General features: G+C 43.4%; 1 protein-coding gene and 3 gene segments (V, D, J or C); 2 read left to right on the plus strand and 2 right to left on the minus strand.

Moving 5' to 3' along the window:
- LOC113568144 (Ig kappa chain V-III region MOPC 63-like) overlaps window positions 1-18,185 on the minus strand; it is a 230,176-nt gene extending 211,991 nt beyond the window's left edge. The window contains 2 exon segments of the V gene segment in view: window positions 17,617-17,928; window positions 18,083-18,185. Coding sequence covers window positions 17,617-17,928; window positions 18,083-18,131 — 361 coding nt within the window.
- Window positions 1-24,943, plus strand: part of LOC113568146 (Ig kappa chain V region Mem5-like) — a 256,254-nt gene that overhangs the window by 183,499 nt on the left and 47,812 nt on the right.
- LOC145657398 (Ig kappa chain V-III region MOPC 63-like) overlaps window positions 1-24,943 on the plus strand; it is a 274,055-nt gene that overhangs the window by 155,951 nt on the left and 93,161 nt on the right.
- Window positions 18,930-24,791, minus strand: LOC145657401 (uncharacterized). The gene is made up of 5 exons (XM_081711798.1): window positions 24,472-24,791; window positions 22,443-22,546; window positions 21,434-21,595; window positions 20,639-21,269; window positions 18,930-19,945 (listed from the first exon to the last, which is right to left on the minus strand). Exons 1-4 carry the CDS (start codon window positions 24,518-24,520, stop codon window positions 21,156-21,158), a joined length of 429 nt encoding a protein of 142 aa, XP_081567924.1. The 5' UTR covers window positions 24,521-24,791; the 3' UTR covers window positions 18,930-19,945; window positions 20,639-21,155.

Genomic DNA, 24,943 nt, shown 5'->3' on the forward strand with positions numbered 1-24,943 from the left:
AGCAGACAGACCAACACCTTTTCCTGGGCTCAGCCAAATAATTATGGCCACTGGGTGTTAGTAAACTGAGATGTAATTAGTCCTCAGGTTGCTGCAAAGTCTCAGTAAAAAAGAATAAGTCACATTTGTTTTGAACAGTGAAATCATGGCATATGGAGGCTTTATCCATGAGGGAGCAACAGTTTAGCAGTGCAAAGTTACATGTATTAGTCCTAGAGTTTTCCCCAGGGGGCTGGGAAACAGCACGAGGGAGAGGGTGAAGAACATCAAAGTTAATTCTCCGGGCGCAGGAGGGGAGTGGCGGTTTGTATGTGTCATCCATTTGTCCAGAAAACAGGAATAGCAGAGTCAGATGAGTAGTAAGTAGACGACAGAGGTCTGTAGGAGCAGTGAATATAACGGGGACAGCGAGCAATGCCAAGTGACTGGCATAGCATGTAGGTGGAAGAGTCCAGGCGATAGTGGGAACAGTTGTAATGGCGTGTATTGGAGCAGCATAGCCTAGTAGATACAGGCAGGTAGGCCAGCCACAAAGACTCCATGGCAAAAAGTAGAAAAAAGACGCCGCATACAACCAGAAAAGATCATGGCAGATCTTTTTTGACAGAGAACCAGTCCGCATTGGTAGAGAAAGCCGTGGTCAGTGTGACTCGGACCTAATTACCATGCTACATTAGCCATCCTGATATACCATCCTGCTATACCAATCACACCAGGCCAAGAATAGCAACCAAACATATCCAAGTGCTGGCAGTCAACAACTTTAAAAAGCAAAAACTCACGCAGTAAAGAAGCAGCCAAAGTGAAGGTTAGTAGGGAGAGAGCTCGCAGCAGGAAGGCAGGTAAGGTCGAGATACACCCGCACAGAACATAAACCAAAAAAATGTCATCAAATTATGATCCGTGAAAGAAAAACACGGCAGCAAAAAGTAAAAGATCCAGCGAGAAGCAGCAGCAACCAACGGGCCAAGGGCACTCTCATCCGAGTCCATGTGTTCAGTACCATCCAAGATCAATAAAGTACCAGGAGATGTATGGAGAAACATGCAGGTTTGTGTGGTTGAGCCGCTTTCTTTATCACATTATCATTATTCAACACACACACACAAACACACAAACACACACACACACACATGCACACACACACTTACTCTCTACTCACATTCTCACATTCCTTAAAAATACCTGCTACATGTACTGCATATTTCAAATATTGTGATCCATTGATCAAGTATTGTATTCTTACATTGTTGTACTGGCTGCTACCCCAGTGACTGCTGTGTTCATATATGCTATAAGCGTAGCTGCTAAATACTAGAATATGAGAGTACATTATATCTTTTTGCACATCCACTCATTTTACTCAGTGCTGAGAGTTACTGAGTATTGCTGTCATGATTATTGGTCCTGTATTTCACATGTATTACACTCTGCACTTTTGTTCATTGGTGTCCTGGAAAAACTAAATACCTGTATATATCTAGAATGACAATATCCTGACTTGATTCATAACTCTTTGAGTAGTAATGGACTGGTGTGTGTGTGCGTGTGTGTGTGTGTAGTCCAGCTGATTAAACTGACTCTGCTGGTTCTTAGTTCACTGTAGTTTGGTCTCTTTTACTCTCTCTGTATTGAGTTTGTTTTTGTCCTTTAAGGAGTTTTGTGTTTTGCCTCCTTTTCCATGTATCCTGTGTTTTAAACTTTATGTGTCTTTTGTGTGTAGTTTATGGTTGCTGTGGTTATGATCTTTTTGGTCTTTAACTACTGTGGAGTTCTCATGCTGAAGGTTGTTGTTGTTTGTTCATGTTTCTTTTGTTTACTTTGCTTCTGTTACCTTTGGGATCATTGACTGTATTTCCAGTCTGTTACAGCAAGGTTTTGACCACTAGCTGCATAAATCCTTGTATATGTTGTATAACTCCAGGTGAGGTCTGATCCACACTGTGACCAAAAAACAATTTTATGTAACTGCTGCATAACCTGCAAATAGATGGAACTGAAGGAGTACAGTGGGGACGTTGTGAAAAGTATTTTTTAAAGCGTGTTCATTTTTATTCTCATTTTGCCAGAAAGTTATTACATTCTGGAAAACCTAGCTATTCTGTACACTGAGTACTGGGCAACATACTTGTGTTCTCCATGGGCAGTCTTCAGCTCCATAGTCACAGGTGATTTCTTCTCTTTCTTTGATGGCATTCAAAGCAAACAAACAAAGGTGTGGGTTTCCATTAACATCAGTCTTTATCATCATACAGTTTGGATGTCTGTGGCCGTCATTAATAGCCATCCAAATGATCTTCTCTAGAGGCATCAATACTTAGATGTAAACAAAAATGTAAATGTAAATGATCCAAATGTGCATGTGCCTTCTGCAATAGGTAGATAACAGCATCATCCATCCCTACCTGCTGCTGGTAAGCAAACTGCAGAGGGTTCAGGAAACGGCTTACTATAGGTCTAAGATATGACAGCACTAGTCTTTCCAGGACCTTCATGACGTGAGATGTGAGCGCCACCAGTCTGTAGTCATTCAAGGAGGAGGCAGTGGAAGTCTTTGGAACAGGAACTAGGCAAGAGGTTTTCCACCACACTGGCACCTTCTCCTGTTTAATGCTCAGGTTATAGAGTTGCTGAAGGATCCCACACAACTGGATTGCACAAACCTTCAGTACCCTTGGACTGATTCCATCCGGCCCTGCGGCTTTGCTGACTCTAAGCTTTTCCAGCTGTGTTTTCACCTGGCTGGTTGTTACTTCTGGATGGGGGAGTTGTGAAAGTTCATCAAACAGATCAACAGATAATGACTGTAGGGTGAGAGGGGGTGAGTGCTGATGTTTAAGAGGTGTTGATGTTAAGGAAGTGGGGGAGATGCCCCTGCATGTGTGTGGGGAGGATGTTGTACTGAACCTGTTAAGAAACACATTCAACTCATTGGCCTTGTCTTGACTGCCCCCAACAGTCTGTTGCCTTATTTTGAAACCAGTGATCTGCTTCATGCCTGTCCACACCTCCTTTGTATTCTGCTGAAGCTTCATCTCCAGCTTCCTTCTGTAGGCTTCCTTGTTCTTCCGGAGTCTCACCTTAAGCTCTTTCTGTACCCCCTTCAATAGTTCCTTGTCCTTAAGTCCAAAAGCCTGTTTTTTTTTCCAATTAAGAAGTTCCTTCGGGTCTTTGGTGACCCATGGCTTATTGTTAGAGAAACAACGTACCCACCTGACAGGAACAATAAAGTCAGTGCAAAAATTGATATAGTCGATTATGCAGTCTGTGATACTCTTAATGTCCTTGTGAGCTGATTCACACAGCACCTCCCAGTTTGTAGTCTCAAAGCAAACCTGCAGAGCCTCCTCTGCCTCTGGTGACCAACTCTGTGGGTGACAACAGAACCAGATTATGGTCTGATCATCTAAGTGGAGGTAGAGCAGATGAACCTTATGCATCTTTAACATTGGCATACAGAAGATCCAGCACTCTGGTAGCAGCACAACTGACAAACTGCTGGAATTTTGGTAGTGTGGTGGAGAGTGAAACATGATTAAAATCTCCTGAAACAACAAAGAAAGAGTTCGGATACTGGGTCTGAAGTCTCGCGATGGCCGAGAGTATAACATCACAGTCTCTAGTACCTGCATATGAAGATCCCAGATGTACATATAAACTACCACATCATCCATGTAAGCTTCACTGTTAGGCACATCACCTAGTACCAAAGTCATTAACCATTGAAAGGTAAATGGGATCACACACACATATATATATATATATATATATATATATATATATATATATATATATATATATATATATATATATATATATATATATATATATATATATATATATATATAGAGAGAGAGAGAGAGAGAGAGAGAGAGAGAGAGAGAGAGAGAGAGAGAGAGAGAGATAGATAGATAGATAGATAGATAGATAGATAGATAGATAGATAGAATTTGTTGTAGCACGGAAGTGTGAGTGGGGACTACACAAAACAAAGAGGGGAAGCGCTTACAATGTGAGGGTATTGGGGAGACAGGCACAAGGTAAGCAATTCTGGCTGAGATGCAGGTCCTCTTTCTCGGGTGAATATCACCGGTCACTGTGGTGGTAACTACTGGAACAGACACAGGAGAGCAGGTCTGTATGGTAACAAAGTGATCTGAGTTAGGTGAGTGTTGGGAGGTTTATATGATATAGATGTGATTTGTGTTGATGGTCCAGGGTAGATAATACATAATTAATGGGAGAAATCTTTGATTGCACAACATACGGGCCAGAAAATTGTGTATTAAAGAGAACCTGAAATGGGCAAAAGGGCTAGCACTTGATCTCCTACTTCAAAAGAATGTGATAGTTTTCTGATCAAACTGAGATTTCTTAGCTGCTTTGGCTGAACATAGGTTTTTGCTAGCTAAAACACAGATGGCCCACAACCTCTCACCTTAAGGCTTAAGTACAAAGGGATCACTCATAAATGTGTGAGCCAACAACAGAGTATTCCACAATTTGCGTGCTTGAGCACACTTTAACTTACAAGCAGGAAATACTGCCTGTTCAATGGCAACAAAACCATCATCAACAGAACTTGAAACCATTTCAGGTTAGGAGAATACATTTCCACCAGCAATGTCATTTCCTAATATAAAGGACACCCCATTCACTGGCAAAGCTGAACTAATAGCTACTCTAACCATGCCTGTGATTCTGTCAGTTCTTAGGAAAATGTTATGCAGTGGGAGCCGAAGTACTCCTAGTTCAACACCTTGCACTACCCTGTCACTACCACAATAATACTGATTTGAAAAAGGCAACAGTATCCAACATAAGAGACACAGTAGCCCCCGTATCATGTAAGCCTGTGATGGGCTGTTTGTCTTCATCTGCCTCAAAAAGAGAACCAGATCCCTCAAAAAGAAAAGGCTGAAACACAGCAACTGTGGGAAGAAGAGAAGACTTATCCTTAGATAAAGTGCTTACTGCACTTACCATTTTTGTTAAGTGGGAATTCTTGTGATTAAGTGCAGGGCAATTAGCTATAATGTGTCCATGCTCATGGCAGTAGAAGCACTTTTGTGTTTCCACAAAAACAGCCGAAATGGGGCATTCGATTTTGGGAAGCTCACGGGAGTCTTCGAGTGAGTTGAGAGACTGGGAGCTTCACTAGGGGAAACAGGTGCATTAAAAGCGATTCTGTGAGTCAGCACTAATTCCTCAGCAAGCATAGAAGCAGCAGATAGATTATACACTTTGTTCATTTAAATACATTACAATGTTCTCAGGAAGACAATTCTTGAATTCTTCAACTAATATGAGCTCATTAAATTGGTCAAATGCGATAATGTTACAAGTAGCACATCACTTCTCTAATAAAACTTTTCTCTGAAAAATTCCACAAATGTCTTGCTGGGGTTTTTCTTTTAGCATCTAAAATTCTGTTTGTTTGCTTCTGGCACTAGTTCCTATACTCGGAGAACAGCTGCTTTCACAAGGTGGTAATCTAGGCTCTGCTCAAGCGATAGGGAGGAACACACATCTTGGGCCTTACCAACTATCTTACATTGCAGTAAAAGAGCCCATACTTCCTTGGGCCAATTTTAATCCAGCACACAACCTCATACAGAAAACACTGCAAACCAGCCTTAATCCAGCACATGGATCCCATACTGAAAACACTGCAGACTGGATTTAATCCAGCAGAAAGACTCGATATTATATGTGAAATATTCAAATTTTAGCTGAAAATGCACTTTAAGTACAAAAATCTTGCCTTGAGCCTCAGTAAAACCATGAGACATAGTCTTCTTGTTTTGAGGGAGTTCATGTTGTCTGTTGTAGTGGTAGTGATCTCTTTGATTATTATTTTTTATATTATCTCTGAAGAATGCTTCAGATGTATTACATCTTTATTTATCACCTCAAGGGGAGCTCTGGTGACATGAGCATGTCCTGGCAGGAACACAGAAGTGGACCTGCAGTGCTGTGTGCATTTTGGCTTTATGGTTCTTTACAGATGTGTGTGTACAGTAGTGGTGAGTGTGGTGTGGTTCCTGTCCTCCACAGAGTGTGTCATTGTGCTGAGTGGTGCAGGACAGAAATACATCTGTGATCTACTTGTGGAGTATAAACCCAACAGGCCTCTGAGATCACCAGCAAGCAGTCAGCTAGTCGTGTCTAGAGAGATTTTTAACATCCTTGACATTTAACTTTTCACTTTTAATTTTAGCACTAAAATTCACTTTTATGTCTTTAAAAAAAAATTGTTTTTTGTATTTATTACCTACATTTGAACTCTTTGCACTTTAATTTTTAGCATTTATATTAGTTTGAAGTGTATTTAGATGTTTCTTCTTGACACCTTCCATTTGAAGTTTGTTGTCATTAATCACTTCTTTTTTGTTCTATTATATTTTCCCTTTGCATCAGTAGTTTTATTTATCTGTGTAATCTATTTCTTTTTTTACATAAGCCTTCCTAACATGATGGAACTCAGGATGTTATAAGCTTGTTATGTAACTCTTTTGTGAAGTATTTTAAATTACCATTGTGTATAAAGTGCTACATAAATAAATTTGTGTTGCTTTGTATCACATCCTCCCCCTCAACACCTGCAGTAGGTCCCAGCTGCAGCAGTGCAGTCTCTGTGCAGTCTGACTGAGGGAGGTTTTTGTATGACTCTCTAACACTGTGTGACCAGCCAGTTACCACCAATGTTGTGTAAACTCTGACAGTAATAATCTCCTGCATCTTCAGTCTGGACTCCTCTGATGGTCAGAGTGAAGTCAGATCCAGATCCACTACCACTGAAACGAGCTGGAGTTCCTGACTGTAAGCTAGTAGCCCCGTAGATCAGGAGTTTAGGAGCTTCTCCAGGTTTCTGCAGGTACCAGGCTAGACAGTCATATGAAACACCTGATGGTCCACAATCACCATGCACTGCAGGGTTGGTCCTACAGCTGATGGTGACTGTGTCTCCTGGAAGAGCAGATTTCACTGAATCCTGAGTCACTGTTACCTGACCTCTGGATCCTGGGGAAGAAATAAATAAAATCATAAAAAGGTAATATTTACCTGTACAGATACTTTTGTTTAGTTACTATAAACCAGTGAATATTGCATTTTAAATAAGAATAGTAGACGTATGTCACATGGATAGTTCACCACAGAGGTAAAGCAGTTTGTTACCGTGAGCCCAGAGGAGCAGTGTGCAGATGAAGATGGGGATCAAAGTCATGGTTGCTGTGGGTGAAGTTGCTGGGGCAGGCAGCTCTCAGTCATGAAGTGTTAAACTCACAGGACTATAAACACTCCCAGAGCACTGAAGCAGGTGCTGCACATGCAAAGTGTCATGACCCTATGACGTGTCTCTTGCCAAATTCTCCCTTTCATCTTACAATTCAAACCAGAAATATAAAAGTAAACTCATTTAATTTGTTTGTTTGTTTGGTATTTTTAAAATTCCCAGAGGGATTGTTTTATAATTTTCAGGTTGCATGGAAATCAGAGAGAGAAGCTCACACTGTCACACTGTGAAAAGATCAGAACTGGTACTCTATATCTGATCATCAGAAGTGCTGAACAAACTTAGTAGAATGGAGATAAAAGCAGTGGACTTCAGAAATAACATACAAATTTTAATGCAGTTAGAATTGTGGGCCTGTGTGTTATATAGAATTACTGTAGCATGACAGAGGTTTATGTGCAATGACTTTATTGGAATCTCTGTATTAAACATTGTCAAAAAATATTCTGAAATTCAATGCATTAATTAAATTATTATCATTCACAGATAGATAGATAGATAGATAGATAGATAGATAGATAGATAGATAGATAGATAGATAGATAGATAGATATTGTCAATGTACACTATATAGGTATTAATTGTTCTAGCACTTCTAGCATATAGTTTATTGTACATAATGTTAATAATCGTGTTGTACTTGCGCTGTATCTGGCAGTATCTTACTTCAATGGTACCTTGGACTATAACCTACTGTACTGGTTAGGTTGCACTTTCTGAATAGATGACAAAGCACTATTGTAAGTTGCTCTGGATAAGAGCGGAAATGTAATTACAGTGCAATGAAATGCAGTTTGGCATTTACCAGAAAGTGAGATTTAAATGCACCTTAATGAATTAGAATCTAATATTTAGTGAACATGCACATTTTTAAAGTGTTTAAATATAAATAACTGTTTTCATCTAAACCTGCTTCACAAGACAGTCCATGTATCCCTGACCCAGTCACTTGACGCACTGACCAGATAGTGAAAATCCGAGTGTTGTTTTATGTAAATGTAATTTACTTAAATGTAAATGTAATTCTGGTAAAATAACTAAAGTACTCCTTTTATAGTGCTTTTTACTTGTACTTGCAATGGGGCTCAAATCCAGGACAGATAGGTGGTGATGACACCGACATTCTACTGAGTGAGCAACCACACTTTAATGATGGTAGGCCCGTGTTCAAAACAATTAGATCTTAGAACTGGTAGAATGGCTTTAAAACTACGTGTGTATATCACCCTTCAAAGGAATGGAGGATGACAAAACGAGAGGAAAAACTAAACACCATGCCGAGCGTGGAAAAAGAGAAAATCAAGGACACCATGGGAAGAATGGCAGCCCCAATGCACTGGGGAAAACCAAACTTAAACTTCCCAAACAAAACCAGAAAACAGGGAGGCACTTAATGGCTAAGGGAAGCCTTAGGAGAGAGACAGATTTGAGAGGGAAAACTGGAGAAGGGAGGGGACGTGTAAAAAGACAGACACCCTCGCAGAGCAGAAGTTAGGTGTAGCACAAGGATTCACACATCTCAGTACCCGAAGTTACCATCTAGGAGCTTGGCTCAAATCTTTAGCAAAGACCCAGCACTAAGTGACTGGGTCACTGAGCTTATATCGGTCTAGCCCACCTGTTGGGCATCAAGCCTGATTAGTAATGTGCCTGACTCGAGGCCTCATTCTGGTGGCTGGAGGGGCCCTCGGCTTGGTACCAACCCTTACAGGACTTGGTACCAACCCTTGCAGTGCCTGACTGTCTGCTCAGCAGACCAAACACCCACGTTGGCCTCTTGGTCAGGCAACATGAGTGGCGCATACCCAAATTAGCAAATTACCAAATTGAATGGTGATATGCCTGACATGAATGGTGATTTGCTACAGGGTGTTGTGGGCAAACTCCACCCATAATAGGTGCTCAGACCAAGAGGATGGACAGGAAGAGGCCAGACAGCAGAGGGTGTGCTCCAAGTCCTGGTTAACCCTCTCAGGCTGGCCACTGGATTGGGGATGGAAGACAGTGGACAAGCTGGCTTCTGCCCCCAACAACCAATAAAAGGCACCCCAGAACCCCCAGCTAGTGAATTGAGGCCTGCAGTCTCACACGATGTTGCTAGGCAGCCCATGAAGATGGACAACCTGTGTAAGTAAGAGTTTAGCTGTCTCCTTCGCTGATGGCAGTTTTGGCAGTTCAAAGAAGCGGCCAGCCTTGGAGAACCTGTCGACGACCACCAAAATCACCATGTTGCCCCTTGATGGGGGCAGCCCTGTGATAAATTTGAGTGACAGGTGGGACCAAGGGCGTGAAGGAACAGCCAGTGGGTGCAACAGACAAGCAGGCCTTGTCCTTGCAACAAAACCGCCGACGGAGAAACTCGAGTGTCCATGACTCCTGGGTGTGCCCAAAAGGGGGATGCATGTCCCTACTCGAGGACCTGAACTCTACCCACCTTAGGTACGTACAACCCCCCCAGAAGGCCTCCATCAGGGTCTGATTCAACAAGGAGGGCCTGACGTACTGCCTTCTCAACCCTCCACTGGATCGGTGCTATGACTTAGGCCCTGTGGATAACAGTCGAGGGCATAACAGATAGCAACGAGGATTCCCACTGGCAGGAGAGGGCATCTGGTTTAGCGTTCTTAGTGCCCGGCCACTATGATAAAGTAAAGTCAAACCGGGCAAAGAACAGTGCCCATCTGGCCTGGCATGGATTAAGTCGTTTGGCCTGCTGTATGTAGGCCAAGTTCTTGTGGTCCATCCAGACCAAGAAGGGGTGTTTTGCCCCCTCCAGCCAGTACCTCCACTCCTTGGGTGCAACCTTGACTGCCAGTAATTTGCGGTCACCCACGTTCCTTTCTGCAGGGGACAAACGCCGAGATAAGTAGGCACAGGGATGAAGTTTTTGTTCTCTCCTGACTGCTGGGACAGAACTGCACAAACACCCACCTCAGATGTGTCTACATCAACAATAAATGGAAGCTCGGCATCAGGGAGCTAAAGAATAAGAGCCCTGAACAGATGACGCTTTAGTTTTAAGTTTCAAAGTTTATTTGTCACGTGCATAGTCATACATGGTATAACTCACAGTGAAATGCTTTTGTGACTGCTCTGTATGAGCTGAGGAGAGATACCGGGATACAATATATGTATGATATGTATATATATACAATGTACAATGTATATATGTGTATATACGCAATGTACAATTACCTTTTTTTTACAATTTATAGTTTACAGTTTACAATTTACAGTTTACAGTTATTGCAGTCTTTTTATGATGATGTTATTGACATCATACACAGTACACAGAGTGGTCCCCACAGTTTATCAGTTGCCCTGATTCAGGTCCCAAATGGCCTGAGGGAAGCAGCTCCTTTTCAGTCTCTCTGTGTTGGTCTTCAGGGAGCAAAAGTGCTTCCCTGACCTAAACCGAGAGAAGAGCCTATTGTTGGGATGGGTGGGGTCCTTCACAATCCTCCTAGCCTTGGTCTGGCACTGCTTGTACTAGATGGTCTGCAGGTCAGGAAGTTCCGTATAAGTTGTGCTCTGCTGAACGCACCACCCTCTGGACTGCTTGTCTGTCCTGCTTGGTGCTGTTCCCAAACCAGGCTGTCATGTTCCTCATGAGGATGCTCTCAATAGCGCAGGTATAGAAGTTCTGTAGCACCTTGCAGGGCAGTCTGAAGTCTCTTAGGCATCTGAGGTGGTAAATATGCTGATGAGCTTTCTTTGGCAGAGAGTTGGTGTGACAGGACCAGGACAGGTCCTGCGAGATGAGAACTCCAAGGTACACTCTCCACTGTGGTTCTGTTGATCCTCACAGGTTGGTAGTGCCACTCCTGCTTCTTGCTGTAGTCCAAAATCAGCTCCTTTGTCTTGCTGACGTTTAGGGGGAGATTATTTTCCTGGCACCAGTTATCTAGGTGTTTAATCTACTCAGGTAGGCAATCTCATCATTGTCCGAGATCAGGCCCATGACGACAGTATCGTCAGCAAACTTGACAGTGATGGCGGAGCTGGAAGTTGCCACACAGTCATAGGTGTACAGTGAGTAGAGCAGGGAGCTTAGGACACAACTCTGAGGAGCTTCAGTTCTGAGGGTGAGGGTGGATGAGACACAGTTGCCCACCTGTACTGATTGTGGTCTGTCTGTTTGGAAGTTGAGGATCCAGTCTCACAGGGATGGATGCAGTCCTAGATCCTCCAACTTGGTAGTGAGTCTGGAGGGGATGATAGTGTTAAATGCTGAACTGTAGTCAACAAACAGCATTTTAACAAAATTACCTCTGCCTTTGTCCAGTTGGGTTAGTGTGGTGTGGAGCAGATGTGCAATTGCGTCATCAGTGGAGTGGTTGCTGCAGTATGCAAACTGCAGTGGGTCCATGGAGGCTGGCAGTGAAGAGGTGATGAAGTCTCTGACTAGCTTTTCAAAGCACTTCATCACGACTGATGTGAGGGCAACAGGGCGATAGTCATTGAGACCGGAGGCTCGAAGTTTCTTTGGGACGGGGACGATGGTGGATTGCTTGAAGCTGGATGGGACGGTATCGAGTGTCAGGGAGATATTGAAGATGTCGATGAATACTGGGGCTAGCTGGTCTGCGCAGGCTTTGAGGACTCTCCCACAGATACCGTCTGGTCCCGCCGTGTTCCTGGTATTCACTCTTTTAAAAACTCTTCTCTCGTCACTCTCCGTGATGATTAGAGGGCACTGTTCTATGCGGGGCTCTGCGCATGCACCGTTGGCTGCACCAATAGCACCATTGGAGCTGTTATCGCTAGCGCTGTTAGCATTAACGCTACAGGATGTAGCCTCGAAGTGAGAGAAGAACGTGTTTAGCTCGTTCGGCAGAGACTCATCCGCACTCATCAGTCCAGAGGGTGGGCTCCTGTAGTCCGTGATCATCCATAGTCCCTGCCACAGGGATGTAGAGCCACTCTGTTGGAACTGTGTCTCTAGTTTCCTCCTGTAGCGCCACTTCGCCTCCCTCAACGCCCTGTGCACTCCATATGCCGCAGACTTGTACTCGTCCATGTTCCCGCTGATGATACCCGCATTGTAGGCAGCAGTGTGAGAGTTCAGAGCCTCGTGGATGGTTTTGTCCACCCGGGGCTTCTGGTTGGGAAACTTCTTGATGGTGGCTCTTGGAATCGTATCGTCCACCAGTTTCCCAAGAAACCCTACTACTGCCTCCGTAAACTCGCTGACAACATTAGTGCTGTGTCAGAACATGTCCCAGTCTGCATCATTCAGAGCATCCTGCAGAGCGGCCACCAATTGGTATGTCCAGCACGCGACCTCCCTCTGAACTGGAGCTTCCCGTTTCAGCCTTTGTTTATATTTTGGTATGAGGAAGATGGTGGCGTGGTCCGACTTACCAAACAGTGGATGAGTTAGTGCCAGTGCCTTGTAGCTGTCCTTGTATGGGGTGTAGCAGTGGTCGAGTGTCCTATTTCTCCTGGTGGGGAAGGTCATGTGCTGATAAAGGTTGGGCACTGCACACTTGAGGTTAGTGCTGTTGAAATCCCAAACCACGATAAGTGCAGCGTCCCTCGAGGAAAGCAAGTCAGCGTCAGGAACAGGCTGAGGGCTCAGGCACACTGAGCTCCCTTTCCTAGCATCCTGTTAGCCAATGTCCAGTCTCTGGACAACAAGCTTGATGACCTCTGGGCCAGGATAAAGTTCCAGAGGGACATTTGGGACTGCAACCTCCTCTGCTTCACCGAGTCATGGCTTGACATGGGTAGCCTTTAGGAATGCAGCGAACTCCTGTGCAATGCATTGTGGTCTATTATCACTGACAAGGACCTCAGGTATTCCATCACAGCTGAATAGATTCCTCAGTACTCAAATGGTCCTGCCTATAGATGTGGAGTCCATGAGCTCCACTTTAGGCCACTTTGAATGGTTCAAAGGTTCAAAAGGCTTTTATTGTCATTTCAGCTATATAAATGTACACAACAAAAACAAAACAATGTTCCTCCTGGACCATGGTGCAACATAAAACAAAACAAGTCCAACAGACAACACTCTACACGAGTGCAAACAATACAATACAGTGCAATAATGTCATACAATAAATAAATACAGGACAGGGCCAATACACAATGAACAAACAGTGCATTAATTTTGACCAGTATGCAGTACTGAGGATATGGAAAGTGGGTTGTGCCTAGGAGTCAGTGACATACTATACTGAACATAGCAGTCTCCGGTAGCAGCCAGAACAGTTCAGAGTACAGTGCTTATTTAGTATAGTATTCTAGCAGCAAGTAGGAATAATGTGCAAGACTTCAACAGGAGTGTATCTTATATGTGTGTGAAGTTTAACTTCAGCAACTAGTCTGATACAAAAACAATGTGTGTGTATATGTGTGTGTGTATGGATATATGTGTATGTATGTATATATGTCTGTGTGTATGTGTGTGTGTGTGTAGTGTCTGTTTGCTGGAATTGGAATTGGAATTAGCCAGAGTTCAGGAGTCTAATGGCTTCTGGGAAGAAGCTGTTGCACAGTCTAAAGGTGAGGGACCAAATGCTGTGGTAACTTTTTCCAGATGGCAAAAGGGTGAACAGTTTGTGTGAGGGGTGTGTGGGTTCTCCCACAATGCTGGTGGCTTTACAGAGGCATCGTGTTGTGTAGATGTCCGTGATGGGGGGAAGAGAGACCCCAATGATCTTCTCAGCTGTTCCCACTATTCTCTGAAGGTCAAAGACGGTGCAGTTCTCATACCAGGTAGTGATGCAGCTGCTCAGGATGTTCTCTATAGTACCTCAATAGAAGGTAGTGAGGATGGATGATGGGAGATGGGCTTTCCTCAGCTTCCAAAGGAAGGAAAGATTTTGCTGGGCTCTCTTGGTAATGGAACTGGTGTTCAGGGTCCAGGTGAGGTTATCTGCTAAGTGAACACCAAGGAACTTGGTGTTCTTGATGATCCCCACTAAGAAGCCATTGACAGTAAGCTGGGAGTGAGCTCTCCTTGCTCTCCTGAAGTCAACAACCATCTTTATTTTGTCAATATTCAGATATAGCTTGTTGACTTTGCATCAGCTCACCAGTTCTCGCACCTCCTCTCTGTATGCTGACTCGTCATCCTTGTTGTTGAGACCCACTACGGTCATGTCGTCAGCGAACTTGATGATGTGGTTCGAGCTGTGCATTGCTGCACACTCTTGACTCAGCAGTATGAACAGCAGAGGGCTGAGTATGCTGCCCTGGGGAGCACCAACACTCAGTGTGGTGGTGTTGGAAGTGCTGCACCCGATCTGGACTGAGTTAGGTCTACCAGTCAAGAAATCCAGGATCCAGTTGCAGAGGGAGGTGTTCAAGTCCAGTAAGCTCAACTTTCCAATCAGATGCTGAGGAACGATGGTGTTGAATGCTGAACTGAAATCTATGAACAGCATTGTCACATAGGTGGTCTGTTAGGATGTCTGCAAGCTGGTCAGCACATTCTGTGAGCAAACGACCCGGGATGTTGTCTGGTCCAGAAGCTTTCCATGGGTTAACGCCACACAGATTTCGCCTCACATCAGCCACAGTCAGGCACAGCACCTGGTCATTTTGCAGAGGGATGGACTATTCCTCTGCAACATTGTTCTGTGCATCAAACAGTGCATAGAAGTCATTCAGTGCATCTGGGAGGGAGGCATCACCATCACAGGAAGGTGATGTTTTCCTGTAGGTGATATTTTCCTGAATGCCATCCCACCAGTGTCTCTGAAGTGTCCATGGATCCTCTGTGCGTGAGCATGCTTTGCTTCCTTGATTGCATGTGACAATTTGGCTCTCGCTTTTCTAAGATCCTCCTTGTCACCTGCTCTGACGGCTGAGTCGCGGGTCCTCAGTAGCATGCGCACCTCAGCAGTCATCCACGGCTCCTGGTGGGGGCGTGTCATGATGGTCTTGGAGACAGTAACATCATCAATGCACTTGCTGATGTAGCCAGTCACTGATGCTGTATATTCCTCCAGGTTAACAGCGTCACTATTAGTAGCAGACTCCTTGAACGTGATCCATGTCGTCTGCTCAAAACAGTCCTGAAGGGCAGAGATGGCGCCTACTGGCCAGGTTCTCACCTGCTTCAGAAGCGGTTGTGCATGTCCAGATTGGGCTTCCACAATGACCATGAACATATGGTCTTCACTTGGGCCTGCAAAGTCTATGTGTGTATGTTGCCATGGATACTGGGCTAAACCCTCGAGTGGAGAGGAGCATGGCACAGCATTTTCTGGATCTGCTGGCAGGACTGACAATTCTTAGCTTGGAGCTCAATGTGAGCATTAGGACCAGGCCACCACACACAGCTACAGGCTTGAGCCTTCATTCTGACCACCCCAGGATGGCCAGTGTGCAACTCTTTAAGGATTCTGGAGCTCAGTTTATGAGGGACAGTGACTCTACTCTCATGGCCCACATTAAGCACCCTTGCTGCACAGACAGTTCAGCGTCAGGACTGCTGATAAGGTTTCAGTATGGTACCCTGATAAGGGTCTGCCTGTGTCTCATAACCAATACCACTGGAGCTCACTGGTAGTGTTTCCTTTTGTCTCAAGTAGACATCACCAGTGTCCACCTTCTCTTTGTCTTCCACTTGTAACAACAGCTGCACAGAGACCTTCAGCGTTTGCCTGGATGCTTTCTTGTATTCAGTGGAGTAATTGTGCACTGACAGGAGTAAAGCCCACCTCTGCATGCATGCTGCTGCCATGTGCATAGTGATATTGGTGGAACTTTTTTACTCCAAATATCATTGCCAAGGCCTCACGTTCAGTTTGTGCATTATTCTGTGCTGTCTTGCTGAGTGTCCCTGATGCAAAAACTATTGGCCGTTCTTCATCATTGGGAAGCACACGAGAGGTGACTGCACCAATACTGTATGGTGATGCATCACATGCCAACCGGATGCTGTTTTGATGCTCATAATGTGTCAGTACATTGTGTGACACAAACTGTTCCTTTACTCTCCTGAACACAGATCCACAATATATAGACCGATGCCACTGTGCACCCTTACACAACAGGGCATTCAATGGATTCAAGATGGTATCCAGGTTGGGAATGAATCAGCTATAATTAAACCTAAAAATTATTTTAATTGGGTCAGGTGGGATGGGGTTAGCACCTCAACAATTGCCCAAACTTTCTCCAGAGATTTGTGCAACCCTGCGGCATCAATTATATGTCACAGAATGCTCTCCTTCCGACTGTTCACATGGTACAGCCCACCGCGTGCTGTGGGAGTTCTTCATCTCGTTTGTAACCACGCCCATGTTTGCCCACACCTACACGTGGTTTATCATGTAATGTCTGTATGTATTTAAACCGCTGTGGGCATGTGCATCGTTGTCGGTCTTTGTTCCTGTTTATTTTCATGTTAGTGTTGCAAGTTATGTGTGTAACCTGTTGCCTGAGCTCACCTGTTTCATGTGAATGCCAATATGTTAGTTATTCGTGTGTGCTTATGTGACAGTATCGGTCCAAACCACTAGCCTTTCCCTGCCCAGACCTAGATCACCCTCGCATGTGTACTGATAGGTGACACTTGTCTCCTATTTCAGGTTCCTTTATAACCTCCCGGTTTCCCTACCCTACTCGTGAAGTACTGTATTATTCTTATGCATACAGAGCATTCCTTGTGCTTGTTGCTTCTCCTGGATATTGAGCTCTGCTTCCGCCCTAGACGACACCTCACTCTCAGCCCTTTGGATTACTTCGGATTCTGCCTGCTGGTTTTGACTTTGAACTAGACCCCCCTTTCTCCTCTTCACAATCCCCCTTTCACTAACAACTGCTCTACCAACCCACCTCGTGACTCCTTCCTGCCTGTGTTTCAATAAACTCTTGCATTTGGATCCTCACCTACCTGTGTCTTGACATTTCGTTACATCTTAATAAACATCTGTCTTCATCAGGAGAGCCTGTGTGTCCTACTCCTCGCCTTGCGGCACTCCTTGTGGCCGTTACAAAAATATACAAAAATACAGCAAAATATAAAACTACAAATTTTTATGGATGACAGAATGGTCTTCCACAATTGATTTTTACAATATAATTTACAGGTGACATAAATAGCATGGCGGTGAGTGGTTTGAGATTACAGTGTGAGTTGAGCAGTTGAGAGTAGGTTGCAGTATAAATGAGGTACTCTATAGAATTGTGTTGTTCAGTAGTGATTTAATGCAGTTTGATTCCTCTCCTCCACAGAGTGTGTTATTGTGCTGTATCACATCCGCCACCTCAACACCTGCAGTAGGTCCCAGCTGCAGCAGTGCAGTCTCTGTGCAGTCTGACTGAGGGAGGTTTTTGTACGCCTCTGTAACACTGTGTGAACAGCCAGTTACCACCAATGCTGTGTAAACTCTGACAGTAATAATCTCCTGCATCTTCAGTCTGGACTCCTCTGATGGTCAGAGTGAAGTCAGATCCAGATCCACTACCACTGAAACGAGCTGGAGTTCCTGACTGTAAGCTAGTAGCCCAGTAGATCAGGAGTTTAGGAGCTTCTCCAGGTTTCTGCAGGTACCAGGCTAAACGATCATTACCAAACACTGCAGGGTTGGTTCTACAGCTGATGGTGACAGTGTTTCCTGGAAGAGCAGATTTCACTGAATCCTGAGTCACTGTTACCTGGCCTCTGGATCCTAAAAAATGAATACAAAACACAAAAAAGTTAACAATTCTCTGTACATATGCTATTATTTAGTAGTACTAACCCTGTGAATAGTTCATTTTAAAAAAGAATAGTAGATCTGTGTCACATGGATAGTTCACCACAGAGGTGAAACAATGAGTTACCTTGAGCCCAGAGGAGCAGTGTGCAGATGAAGATGGGGATCAAAGCCATGGTTGCTGTGGGTGAAGTTGCTGGGGCAGGCAGCTCTCAGTCATGAAGTGTTAAACTCACAGGACTATAAACACTCCCAGAGCACTGAAGCAGGTGCAGCACATGCAAAGTGACTTCTCTGTATCAATACACGTCTACCAAATACTCTCTGTGACCTCTCTGTATCAATACACTTCTACCAAATACTCTCTGTGGCCTCTCTGTATTAATACTCACCTACCAAATACTCTCTGTGGCCTCTCTGTATTAATAGATGTCTACCAAATACTCTCTGTGGCCTCGCTGTGTATTAATACACGTATACCAAATACTCTCTGTGGCTTCCCTGTATTTGTTTTCCTCACACACTATAATTAAAAATATACTTAGTGAAATCTGACACTTAGATAGCAAAACCTCAGTCCTGAATTGCACAACTATAAACACATTTTCTGCTCTAGACATTAATCAAATCACCACACACACACACACACACACACACACACACACACACACACACACACACACACACACACACACACACACATACACATACACACACATACACACACACACACACACAGAGCACCCCTCTCTGGGGGTGAAGTTTAGGTATAAGGAGCAGAGCCAGTCTACCCCTTTAGAGCTTTTGCTTCAGAGCATTAGTTCTCACACAGCTGTGTTCTGTATGTGCTATTTTCTTTATTAAATTACTCTTTTAATCACGTCTGACTTGCTGTTTATCCAAAAGTCCACCAGAATGTATAGATAGATGATGTTTTTGATGGAGGTATGTATAGATGGTGTTTTTAATGGAGTTACAGGTAGATGGTGTTTAGTCAACTGGTTAGTCAATTTCACCCTCATTCCTTTTGGTGTTTGCAGCTTTTGGGTGGAGTGTCACATACATTGTTTCCTAGTCTCGATGTTGGCAGCTTGCAGTTCTTCTCTTTGCCAGCTTATCATGCCTGCTGGATAGCTGATGACTGGCAGGTCATACGTGTTATGCTCATGATCTTATTGTTCCCAGTCAACTGAGTCTTGAGGACTTGCCTTACCCTACAGAGGTACTTGAATGTTGCCGTCCATCTCATTACTGCCTAATGATTCCCGTGTGATAGGGATTCTTCAAGGTATTAGTAGGTGTCCTCCAGGTCTGAAGACATTTTCTATTTGTACTATTAGCCAACCACACCTTTCCAGTTGAAATGCCATGATTCTTGCTGTAGGTCCTGGGTAGGTGCATCACCTACCCAGTCATTGTCTCTTTCTTTCTACAGCAGTAGAAATTAGTAATGGAATGAATAACTAGACAAAGTTGACAGCAAAGATCTAGTGTATTTACAAGTTTTGGTCTTTAAGGGCAATAAACAGGTGCAATCCTGTCATGAGTGACCAAGGCCTACACAACAAACAAAACCACACTAGAAACAAAAAGATGACTGACTAAGCTAACAAAAAGAAACATACAATGAATACATTGTTATAAACAAAGATAAACCCACACCCAAACAAAATGGCAGCCACTCCCTACAACCAGTGTGTAATTATGTACAGGACAAGACATATATACAAGATACAAAAAAACATACATTATACAGCAATCAAACTGAAAGGGACCAAGAAAACCGTATATCAAGGGGCGAATCCAAAGTCATACACACAAAGCAAAACTAACAAGATCAAAATGCAGCAACACTATCAACAACAATCATTTCTCCAACAAATCCTAAGCTGAGCCCTTGTCTCTTCCTCTTCCTTTTATATGGTGCTCTGCTCACCAGGAAACCTGGTGTGGATTGGGATGAGGGATACTGGAGAGGCAGAGGCAAAACCTGGAACTCAGGGAAGACGGACACACAGGCAGACATAACATTACATATATCATCATTCAGCTTGGTGGCTAATATTCCTGATAGGATCTTCCATGTTGTGGACAGGCAGGTTACTGATCTGTAGATGGATGGTGTTTGGCCCTAGTGGGGGTTCTTCTGTTAGTCAGCCCAGATGGGAGCGGGTAGTTCATTTGTTCTGCTAGTCAGCCATGCAGAGCTATATATTTTTTTAGCCTGTAGGCGTGGATCATATCAGGGCCAGGGGCCACCATGTTCTTCATGTTTCTGACCCACTTTTGGATACCTGTTTTTGTAAAGCTGACCATTTCCTGCTCTGGGAGATTGTGGTGCTCTGCTTTGAGATCTTCTAAGCACTGAGCAGTGGTGCTCTGTGATGAGTCATTCTCCCATATATTCTTTCTGTGCTGTTGTTTTATCTCTGGCTGGATCCACAGTGAGGGTTATGATGCACTGCTACTGAAAGTACGCTTTGGTTGGTTCATTGCTGAAGAAGCATTTACTCTTTTGGCTGTTGCTTCTTTTGTATGTGTCTGCAGTTTTGATGCCATTGCTGTTAACATTTGTTTAGCAGACTGTATAGCTTCAATTATGAGCTCCCCATTGTATCTCTTATGTATCCAGAGTCCAAATGTGATCTTTATGCCCTTCTGAAGCTTTGTAAATTTTACTTACTTCTGAGCTGTCTTTCATCTTGGTCTCTATTTCCAAGCAGGACAGTGGGAGTGGCCTGAGTCTTGTATTTTGTAGCCTAGGGTCTCAAGCATTTACATCACATAGACAAATACAAATAATCACAGAATTATTTAGATGGTATATTAAAACATTTAAAACACAATCAACCCTAAAAAAAAAGGTTTGAAATTTCTGAGGGACATGGAATATCAGGTTTCAAGTTTTTCGCTCCCAACGACACCCTAACTAAGAAAAATCCACATATTATTAAATAAACACTAATCCAGGACTGAGCTACAGAAAGCCTTTATTCATCAATATCAATGAACCAGTGTTTATGATGGTTTTGCCATGCATCTGAATGAGGCTCGCATGATTTTGGAGATCGCTGAACACTTTCGAGGCAGAAGTTTACGGCCTTTTTTTCTAGAGGACGTAAAAGCATTTGGTTCTATGTGTGAAGCTGCAAAAGATGAGATTAATCAGAACTGCAGCATCAGTCACCATAATAAAATGCTTATGAAACACGAGCATTCTGCCTGATAGACTTATAGTCCTGAAGATGTCCAGAGGAGGGGCTGGGCTTGTGGTCATCAGCTACCAGGCCAACAGGGTTCACTTTATTTGACTTCTTGAAGAGCAAGAATTAAACAAAGCAAATTGAACAATCAGCATTCACAAAAGTAGCCAAAAGTGCTCTTTCAAAATAATACATTGTTCCAGTGAGCTGTGGAACAGCAGTGTATAATGTAATGTCACATGAGTGGTGTGAGGTATATAAAAAGTTATACCTACCTTCCAGTGAATGTTGATATTAGGAACTTTCTTTGGAATACTGAAACGGAACCCATAGTTCCTTTTCAGCACCACACAGATTGGATCCATGAAACAGCTGTCAGTTACTGGGTCCTTTATTGTGGAATAAATACGTACCCCACTCACAGCTGGGCTGGAAACCTTGGAACAGTTTGGAGACAGAGACAGAAAATTTCTCTCATGTTGTCAGGAGAAGATTACTGACAACCTGTGTTGCTTTACTTTGGAACTCCTTGCTGAAAAATCCCTCAACCTGATTTGAAGAGCAGCCTACAGGAATATCTTCATTAAAAACCGTGTCTATCTTAGAGAATGAAATGTCCTTCCTTCCTCCTAGATCTCAATTCTTCACACTGCTCCTGGATGAAGCTCTGCTACTTGTGAGTTTTTCCAAACTCTCCATTATACCATGCGCTTCATGGTGGGAGACTAGATTCTCTTTTGAACCTTTCGGTCTCACAGGTTCTTAAAACTCAGATTATATTTCTGAGTAATAAACATTTATAATCTCATTGATTATATTGTTTGTGTATGTTACAATAAGATCATCAACCAGGGAAACACCATGGTCATTAGAGAGCTGCAAAGCAGAGTGGTGGGAGGTTGGCTGGCTCTCGCATTTGATAGAGGACTGCTCTTTAAAATAACTCATGAATATGGCCTGAAGATACCTAAGTACCCTGTTAAACAAGCCACAGTTTGTTGGAACTTCTGAAATATCAGATCTACTTAGGCTACATGTGAATGAAACCCAAGAAAATGAATCAAGAGCACTAAATATTGTAGTAGAGTCCGTTTCACTCCCTATCACACTTGATTCAACAAGCCTATCCAAAGAATCAACTGTAATATTAACAGCAGCACACTTCAAGTCTGTTGATGACACTGATGGAGAGCTTTGTCCTGTGCTAAGGTTCAAATCAATTTGGGTGGCTGTACCTCGTGCCATCTGTAGTGATGCATTTGTGGGAAGGACGTCACTCACTACCTGACTGTCTGTGGTAAGGGATCTCCCAGAGTTCATTGTTGCTGTGCTGATTTCAGACTCTGAGTACTGGGAAGGTGCAGCTGCTGACCTTGTCACTCCGAACCCTAGAATGCAAACATATTTCAGATGAACTGGACTTAGCAGGCTGCATCTCCTTTTTATATAAATCAAGGATTTTGCAGATGTCCTCATCAGTGCAGGAATCACCATCACTCACTTTTTGCAAGACCAGCAAAAAAAAGTTCTCTGCTATGACTTCAGTGTCAGAATGCGTAATTGGACTTTTATCCAATGCAACTGGAGTACGTGTGGAGTATGAAGATCTCCTCAGAAGAATTAAACATTTGTTACAACCACGTCCAGGCTGTGAGGCCGTAACAAGGAAAACGAAAGATAAATTGCTAACAGAATGTAAGCTGTAAAAAGTGAATAGCAATAAAACAAACAAAAGCACAAATGGAAGTCTCCTTTTGGTGTATTTCACAGAGGATATTATTTACAAACAATCTTACTGCTGCAATGTCTTCAGCAGTGACCCAGGCCAAAACAATAAACAAAATCCACACTAATGGAAGAAAAATACACACTAAATAATCCCAACAAACAAAAGAAACATACAACAGACTTTCCTACCTGACAGATAAACAGAAGCAAAACCCACACCCAACAAAAATGGCAGTCACTCCCTACCACCATTATTCAACACCAAAGCACCAAACAAAACAATATTTACACTCTCTGTACAATATCTACAGGTATATGTGCAACAGCTACTGAAGCAGAAGAGGCGAAGCCAAAGCACAAAGTCCAAAAATGGGGAAAACAAGGTCATACACAAGTCATACAAAATTGCAACCAAAAGCCAAACAAACCAACAAAACTGTGTGTCTTCCCTCTTCCCTTCATCCCTTGTGGGAGGGGCCATTAAATAGCAGGAGCAGTGAGAACTGTGTCCCTTAGTAAGCAGAGCACTACGGGCTGTGACCCCCATACTGGGAGAACGGCTCCAGCAGATCCCAGGAGCAACATCTGAGATCTCCATCCAGAAGATCACAGTCTAATTATTAGTTCTGTTGTATGTTTCTATAGGATTCATGACAATAGGTGTTACTAATGTTAGTATAGCACATTATTGAGTTATAAACTGGGGGTAGGCAGGAATAAACTAGGTAGAGGCAGGGGTAAACTGGAGAGAGGAGGGGTAAACTGGATAGAAGCAGGGGTAAACTGGAGAGAGGAGGGGTAAACTGGATAGAAGCAGGGGTAAACTGGAGAGAGACAAAGGTTAACTGGAGAGAGACGGGGTAGACTGGAGAGAGGCGGGGTAAACTGGAGAGACACAGGAGTAAACTGGAGAGAGACACAGGGGTAAACTGGAGAGACACAGGGGTAAACTGGAGAGACACAGGGGTAAACTGGAGAGAGACACAGGGGTAAACTGGAGAGAGACACAGGGGTAAACTGGAGAGACACAGGGGTAAACTGGAGAGACACAGGGGTAAACTGGATAGAGACACAGGGGTAAACTGGAGAGAGACACAGGGGTAAACTGGGCACAACAGAGGAAACTGGAAGGAGCTCCATCAGCAGATTGATGACTTCTCCAGAGGAATAATAAAAATGGGGTGTATTTTTTTTCAGCTGCAGCTGTCTGAAGGGATTAAGGACTCAGTGAAGAGGAACCAGATACACTGATCTTGGATCAGCTCATGGGCATAGATAATATGTTTAACCATCCACATACTGTCTGTACAGTTTTTCAGATGTAATATCAAACACATACAAAACAAAAACAAAAATCTATGTTAAAATTGTACTGTCGTGAGTCAGTGTGTTGTGGTTCCTAGAAGAATGGTTCTACAGTTGATGGTGTGAGAATGAATAAAGAATGAATACAAAACACAAAAAAGTTAACAATTAACTGTACACATGTTTTTATTCAGTAGTACTAAAACTGTGAATATTGAATAAATAAGAGTATGAGACCTGTATCACATGAATACCTCACAGAGGTAAAGCAGTGAGTTACCTTGAATCCAGAGGAGCAGTGTGCAAATGAAGATGAAGATCAAAGTCATGGTTGCTGTGGGTGAAGTTGCTGGGGCAGGCAGCTCTCAGTCATGAAATGTTAAACTCACAGCACTATAAACACTCCCAGAGCACTGAAGCAGGTGCTGCACATGCAAAGTGACATCTTTTTACACAAATTAATCTACACACACACACAAATAAAACTTCTCCCCAAATTGAATTTAACAGACCATACTAGACAGCTGTAAATTGATTTTTAGGGAGAGGGGCTTGAAATTCTATAAGGGATTATTTCCAACATTTCAGAGTTACATAGGAATTAATCACACACACACACACACACACACACACACACACACACACACACACACACACACACTTATGACCTCGTCTAGGCTCCAGGCCGTAACAGGAAGTGTGAAAAAAAAAAACAGCTAAACAAGTGTGTAGTGAACACTCACTAAACCTAC

The sequence above is a fragment of the Electrophorus electricus genome, chromosome 4, assembly GCF_041902795.1.
Source record: "Electrophorus electricus isolate QZ-2024a chromosome 4, ASM4190279v1, whole genome shotgun sequence".
NCBI lineage: Eukaryota > Metazoa > Chordata > Actinopteri > Gymnotiformes > Gymnotidae > Electrophorus > Electrophorus electricus.

What these genes read in the sequence shown, in the direction of transcription:
- LOC145657401 (XM_081711798.1), bottom strand. Translation starts at nt 24,520, where the DNA reads ATGACTTTGATCTTCATCTTCATTTGCACACTGCTCCTCTGGATTCAA. An exon ending in ACTGCTCCTCTGGATTCAAG is followed by an intron (nt 22,547 to 24,471) that starts GTAACTCACTGC and finishes TTTGCATTCTAG; the next exon opens with GGTTCGGAGTGACAAGGTCA. An exon ending in ATATCAACATTCACTGGAAG is followed by an intron (nt 21,270 to 21,433) that starts GTAGGTATAACT and finishes TTGCTCTTCAAG; the next exon opens with AAGTCAAATAAAGTGAACCC.